General features: G+C 29.4%; 1 protein-coding gene across 1 annotated transcript; it reads right to left on the minus strand.

Annotated features, from left to right (window-relative positions):
• Positions 1-683: 683 nt before the first annotated feature.
• LOC112727643 (pentatricopeptide repeat-containing protein At1g11290, chloroplastic-like) lies at positions 684-2,615 on the minus strand. Its single transcript, XM_025777494.2, has one exon. It carries the CDS (start codon positions 2,613-2,615, stop codon positions 684-686), a length of 1,932 nt encoding a protein of 643 aa, XP_025633279.1.
• Positions 2,616-7,413: the final 4,798 nt, after the last annotated feature.

A 7,413-nucleotide genomic window follows, 5' to 3' on the forward strand; every position in this document is an offset into this window, starting at 1 on the left:
ACAAGAATTAGTATAATCTACAACTACATAATTTAAGAAAGCAATAATAACATCTCCAACAAGCAATAATAAAACATAAAACATCAAATTTATTAAAGGAAATGAAAAATTCAACAAGAGTTCATGAACTAAAACAGCATAATAGAGGAAGTAACAAGAAATTCTAAAACATTAAAGTAACAAAACAAAAAATTATAAACTAAAAACTACAATTAAACAAAACTAAAACCTAGAACTTAAAAAAAAATAATAATAAAAAATCCTTAAATTCTGGAGCTTCTCCCTAAAATTCAAAGACACAAAACGCTAACAAAAAAAAATAAAAGAAAAAATGAGTGTATGTTGTGTTGTATCATCGCCCTTCCATCCTTCCTTTAAATGCATCAGAAATGGACTGAATTGAACCCAAAATAGATTCAAAATTTCTTCCTCTAAAATTTCTACTAATATTTGTCATATCATGTGCCCTTCAAAATGAATTATTGTGGATGTCCTTGAAACACTTATTAAATGTGTGACTCTTACGTATAAAAATTTTTCAAACAGAAAAATAGTCGATTTTCTTAACTGGAAGTTGTACTTACCAAGTTACCAATGGGTTACATGAACTGGTTTGAATTTAGTTATAAGCCAAAAGGTATACCTAAAAACCCAAATGCCTTCATAAACTGCTTAAAAACATCTCACCCAAACTCCTGAATAGCTCTACTTAATCTTCCCAGTGCCTCATAAACCTCTTCTGATTCAGTGTGTGATATATCACCAGAAACAAATCCTTGAATGACCCCATTGACCTCAATGCAGCTCCACCCGGGTTTCTTCTTTAGATCCTTTTCACTCATCATTCTCCTCAACTCTTCAACCTCATTCCAGCTTCCAACGCTAGCTTTTATGTTACTCAACAGAGTATAATATCCAGCATTGTGAGGTTCTAGCTCCAAAAGCCTTTCTGCTGCATATTCTCCAAATCTTCTGTTTCCATAAACTCTTGAAGCAGATAGAAGTGCACCCCAAATTCTGCTATCAGGCAAAACTATCATCTTCAATATTATGGCTAAGGCTTCATTGAGCATTCCGTTTCGACCTAAAAGATCCACCATGCAAGTGTGGTGATCCAAACCGGGTTCAATGCCGAAACCCCATTTCATAGAATAAAAAATATTGCAGCCCTCAGTAACCAGACCAGAGTGGCTGCAAGCAGAAAGTAAGCTCAAGAAGGTAACAGGATTCGGCTGCACTTGTTCCTGCATCATTAAATTGAAATATGTTAATGCCTCAAGACCAAAACCATGAGAGCCAAGTCCTTCAATCATCGTTGTCCATGCTACGACATCTTTGATGGGCATCCTATCAAAACATGCTTTTGCCGAAGACATGTTGCCACCTCTCAAGTACATGTTTAAGATTGAGGTTTCAAGGTGAACATTACCTTTTACAGGTCCATTTAACAAGTCCTTTATGAGGTAGCCATGGACAACTTTACCCGATTTCAAAGCTCCCAGGTTTGCATATGCATCGATTAGGTTTCTCCATATTTCTGGGGCAATATCATGATCTTTGGGTTGCATTTGCTGGAATAAAGATATGGCGTCTACAAAAGAACCATTTTGAATGAAAGCTAACATCATAGCACCCCAAGTGATGTTACTTTTACAACGGATTTCTCTGAACAGCTGAACAGATGTTTCCAGTCTTCCACATTTTGCATAAAAATCTAGCAGAGAAGTGAGCAAAATATCATCATAAACCCCCGTTTTTATGATTAAGCAATGCATACCCTCACCCTTGGAAAGACTTGCAGACTTTGCAAGTGCTGATATAACTATTGTTAAAGTCTCGATGTTCCATGGACGCACTTCTAAGCTGTGCATTTCATTGAACAAACGAAGCACTCTAGTCATGTCTCTTTGTGAGATGAAAAATGAGATCAAGACATTCCAAGAAGCCACATCTGTTCTGTCTACTTCACTAAATAGAAGTTCTACTTCCTCCGTGCTGACTTTACTAGCATACATTCTCAAAACTGAGTTTTTCACTGACCAATCCATCAGCAATCCACTCTTGAATGCATACCCATGAATTTGAACTCCCTCGTTTAATATCTCCGAAGCACAACATGCTTGCATGATCACAACAAGCGTTACTGAATTCGGTTCCAATTCGATCCTCATCTTGTTGAACAAATCAAAGGCCACACTAACTTGCCCCTCAGATATATACCCAGCAATCATTGATGTCCAAGAAACCACATCTCTCTGCAGCATTTCGTCGAACAAGTTGCAAGCATAACCGACACACTCGCATTTCACATACGCCTCAATCATGGTATTGCAGAAATATAAATCCACATCCAAACCCACTTGAATTGCTACACAATGGATCATTTTTCCAAGAGAAGCATCAATCCTCATTGAAGATAATGCTCTGTTCATTATTGGAAGAGTGAAAGTGTCATGGGGGACGCCCAATTTTCTCATGTTTTTGTATAATGAAAAAGCTGAATAGAACAATTCCGCGTCAACATGGTACTTCATTGCCAAATTCCACGCCAATGTGTTGTTTCCCAGATCCTCCAAGGTTGTGTTGAACGCACCAGGGACACTGGTATGCAACATTGCACTGGGACGAGTAGGATATGCATGTGATTTTGTCCAAGTTGGAAGATCATGGCATGAACTGAAGGGAGCAAGGAGATGATGGTGGTGTGGGAATTTCAAGTGACGGGAGTGAAGAAAGCAAAGAGGAAGAATGTGAAGAAATTTAAGGACATGGTGATGATGGTGACGAAGAAAAGAGAGAATTTTGAAGGCTTCTAGGAATGCTGCTATTGATGCTTGGTTATTGCCAAAACTACAAACGGATTAATAGTCAAATAAAAGATGTTATCCGCATACCAAAATTAATTATTAAATTTAGGTACTAATATATTTATATATATATAAATATATATGTAATTTAATTTATTTTTAATATATATTTATATTTTAATATATATTTTATAGTTGATTTTAGTAGTTGATTTTAGTATATATATAATATAATTTATATTTAAAATTTTTTTTTAATTAAATTAGTTTATTAAAAATTAATTATATTTGTCTTTCTGTTACTCCAATAACCATTTTCATTGTAAAATATTAATTGAAAACATATATAATACTTGACATGTCTAATTGAACATTAACTAAATATGTTTATAAAAATTTATTAATTTATTTTTTTAATTACATAAATTATATTTCCAATATGATCCAGCAACTAAATTGATAAATTTTCACAAACATATTTGTTCAGTATTTAATTAAACATGTTATATGTCATGTATACAATTAATTAACATTTACGTTATTAATCATTGACAGAAATTGTTAATAGAGTAACTGAAAATTAATTTCTTTCATGGACCAATTTAGAGAACATCTCATCTTTTAGGGATTAATATGACTAGTAACCCATTATAAATGAGTTAATATAACAAAATTAATAGAAAAGAAAGTTAAATTAAGTGTTAATAATTAAATTTGTTCCTAAAAGGATCACATATTTTTTAAATTAGTCCCAAAAAATTAAATTAGTCAATAGTGATATTAATTTCTGAAAGATAAAATATAAATTAAATTGGTTCTTCTATTAATTAGACGATAACATATCACGTTAAATGTCACATGACATGATGACGTGGTAAATTAATACCACGTATCACACGATGATTAATTGACATGTCAGGTCAGTGACATATGGTATGGTATGCCACGTGTGTTGTGTGTTGTGTGTTATTTCACATGTTATAAATTTATTTAAAGCTAAATTTGTCTTTAAAAATACACACATAAGTCATTTTCATTTCTAAAATTTTAAAAATTGATTAAATTAGATCTTATATGAATCTCTCTTATTTTTTATAATATTAAATTTTTATTATTTTTAATCCTGCTAATTTTAATTTTATTTTTTACCCTTTAATAAACAATTTTTTTCAAATAAAATAATAAAAATAATCAAATTATTACAAAGTTATTTTTTTATTTGTATTTTTAGATTTTACATTTTCAAACTTTAGTTTTTTTTTTAGTGAAAAGTTTTTTATGTAAATAATTTTATCAAACTATTATTAATTATATGCCGAGTTTTAATCTTTTGGATTTTACTAAATAAATATAGTAATTATTTTAAAATTTTAATTTTTTGGATCTTATCTAAAATTTAATCCAATCTATCAATAATTTTCTATTTTCATATTTTTATATTTGTTTTACTTCAAAACTCTTTTTAATAAATTAACTTTTAAAAAAATTTGACAATTGAGAAGACATAGATAACTAAGTAGTAATAATATTAAAAAAAACCTACATTAAGATATTAAAAATCAAAGTGATTTCACAAATCAATTTTTTAATTATTGAGTTTTACCACATAAATTAAACAATAACAAAAATTATAAATTAAAAAATCTAAAAGATTTAAATTTTAGTATATTATTAAATTCTAGTGAGATTCAAAAAAATATATTTTTAAGTATATAATTAATAATAGTTTGATAAAATTATTTAAATAAAAAATTTCACTACAAAAGAACTAAAATTTGAAAATGTAAAATTTTAAAATATCAATAACAAAATAATTTTGTAATAATTTAATTATTTTTATTATTTTATGTAAAGAGAATTTTGTTTATTAAGGTCTAAAAAACGACATTAAAATTAGTAGTATTAAAAAATATTAAAAGTTTAATATTATAAAAAATAAGAGATTTATTTAAGGACTAACTTGATTAATTTTTAAAATTTTAGGGATGAAAATGACTTGTATGTGTATTTTCAGGGACTAATTGGACTTTAAATAAATTTATAAAATGTCAGATAACACGTCAACTAATTATTTTATGATACATGGCATTAACCTGCTACGTCATTATGCCACAAAACACTTAACGTGACACATCATTATCTAACTAATGGAATAATTAATTTAACTTACGTTTTATCTTTCAGGAACTAATATGACCAATTTATTCTTTTGGTGACAAATTTGACTATCTTGGAATATGACTGTATAATATATCATTAAAATGCTAGATTGTTTTGGAATAAATTAGATCATATGTAAATTAATATTAAACTTAAAAACTAATTTGTAAAAAAATATTGTCCAATACATTCATTTAAAATTTATATATGATTCAATATTATTATTAAAAAAAATACAAAAAAATATACAATTTTAATATAGATAAATAATTGTGTTTTAACCGTCACTTTGTAATTCAATTGAGTAACGACGTGTATTAAATTTAATTGATTAAGAAATGGTGATAAATGACAATTTAAAATAATAAAAATTAATTCAAAATTTAATAATTATAAAATTAATAAAATTATACATAAATGGACTATAAGTAATAGAAACAATTGCTAATGAGTTATAGCTTAAATGGTATAGTCTCCCAATACTTACTTAAAAAGTCGTGGGTTCGAATTTCCTTATCTTTGGTAAAAAAAAAATAAATAAGTAATAGAAACAATCAATTGAGTTTATTCACCTTAATTCATATAATTATTTTTTATTTTTATTTTTTAAATAGTTACTTTTATTTATTACTTTATATCTTTTTTTAGGCTATGTTTAAATACTATAATACAATAATAAAATTATTAGATAAAATACAAGTATAAATATTATTAATATTTTGATAATTAAAATAATATTTAATTTTTTAATTTTATTTTTTATGAATCATAATAACATGTATTTTTAATAACATTGTTACAAATAAATGATATTAAAAATTATAAATTGTTGAAAGAAAAAAGAAGTAATATGTAGACAATAAAGACACTATATAACTAGTTAATACAATTACACAAAAAATGATAAAACTAATGAATAAAATCACACAATCATCTAGGACATACATTTAGCAAATTAAAAAAAATAAAAATTATGGTCATCAACTAAATTCTAGTTATGCAAAAAATTAGCAAGAGCGGAGAGTGAGAAAGAGAAAGTGAAAGAGATATGAGATTATATGAGAAGAGATAAAAAAAATTATGAAATAAATATTAATTTATATAGTAAATATAAGAAGAGGTAATGAATATTGTTATGATGGGTAACCGGAGATTAGTGGACTGGGCTTGTAAAACTGGCCCAAATGTCAGGAGGAGATGGTCTCTAACTTGGTTTGTGCCTGGAGCCGCCATCCGACTTGTGTGTATGATGGAATGGGGGTGTGATGAGAGAACTTTTGCGTGGTCTAGAAATTTGCGGATAAATCCTCGTTGCAAGTATAGTTTCTAAACCTTCAAAAGTCCTTTCATACAAACGTTTTGGATGTCACAAGTAACAAACCCCTTTAAAAATTGTTAACCGAGTATTCAAACCTCGGGTCGTCTTCTCAAGGAATTGCGAGAAAGTATGTTCTTATTATTGGCTATAAAGGTTGTAATCGGGGTTTAGAAGATGAGAAGCAAGTAATTTAAATGACAAGTAAAGTAAATGGCAATTAAAACAAATAAATACTGTAAAACAGACTTTTGGCAAGGTAAGAGAAGTTGGAGGTCCAACGTAGTTATCTCTCTCAACTATAATGAAAGTTGAATCTAAACTCCACTTGGTCAATCTTCACTAAGGCAAAGGAAAGTCAAGGGACTAATTAATCTGGCCTTTGAATCCTATTTATTTCCTAAGAAAAGGTTGGGATTACTTAAGTTTAGCTCAATTAGCAAGATAACGATTATCAATTGTGTTGAGTTTAATAACTGTTGAGTTACTGAATTCTTAACCAGGACCAAAAAGGGGAAAAAGTAAAATTGCTGGAATAATAAAAATATCCTTAGATGGGAAGCAACGGTAACTTAAATCAAAGAGAACAATCATAAACTGAAAATACCTCAAATATTATTAATTCAAATAACAGTCTGTAACATGGAAGAAATTCATAAATCCAATGATCAATTCAAGTGCTGGAATAAATAAAAGTAAAAGGAAGCTAAAACAAAGAAACATAAAACCTGGATTGAGAGTCACTCTTAAAACAAGAAGAAATCCTAAATCCTAAGAGAGAGAGAGAGGAGAAGATCTCCCTCTCAACTAAATCTAAATCATTGAAAAATAAAATATGCGAGCTCCCTTGAATGGATGCATTCCCACACTTTATAACCTCTGGTCTATGCTGTCTGTACTTGGATCTGGGCCGAAAAGGGCTTCAGAAATCGCTATGAGCGTTTTCTGTAATTTCTGGTGCGTGGACTCTGTCACGCGTCCGCGTGGGTCATGCGGTCGCGTCATTTGGAGCTTTTCCTTGCCACGCGGTCGCGTCAGTCATGCGGCCGCGTCGCTGCTGATTCGTGCTTGGCACGCGATCGCGTCATCCATGCGATCGCATGGATACCAGTTTCCTTAAAGCTCCGTTTT

Source organism: Arachis hypogaea, chromosome 12 (assembly GCF_003086295.3).
Source record: "Arachis hypogaea cultivar Tifrunner chromosome 12, arahy.Tifrunner.gnm2.J5K5, whole genome shotgun sequence".
In the NCBI taxonomy this organism is placed as follows: Eukaryota; Viridiplantae; Streptophyta; class Magnoliopsida; order Fabales; family Fabaceae; genus Arachis; species Arachis hypogaea.

Coding starts and splice junctions, on each gene's coding strand:
- LOC112727643 (XM_025777494.2), bottom strand. CDS start 2,615: ATGTTGCATACCAGTGTCCCTGGTGCGTTCAACACAACCTTGGAGGAT.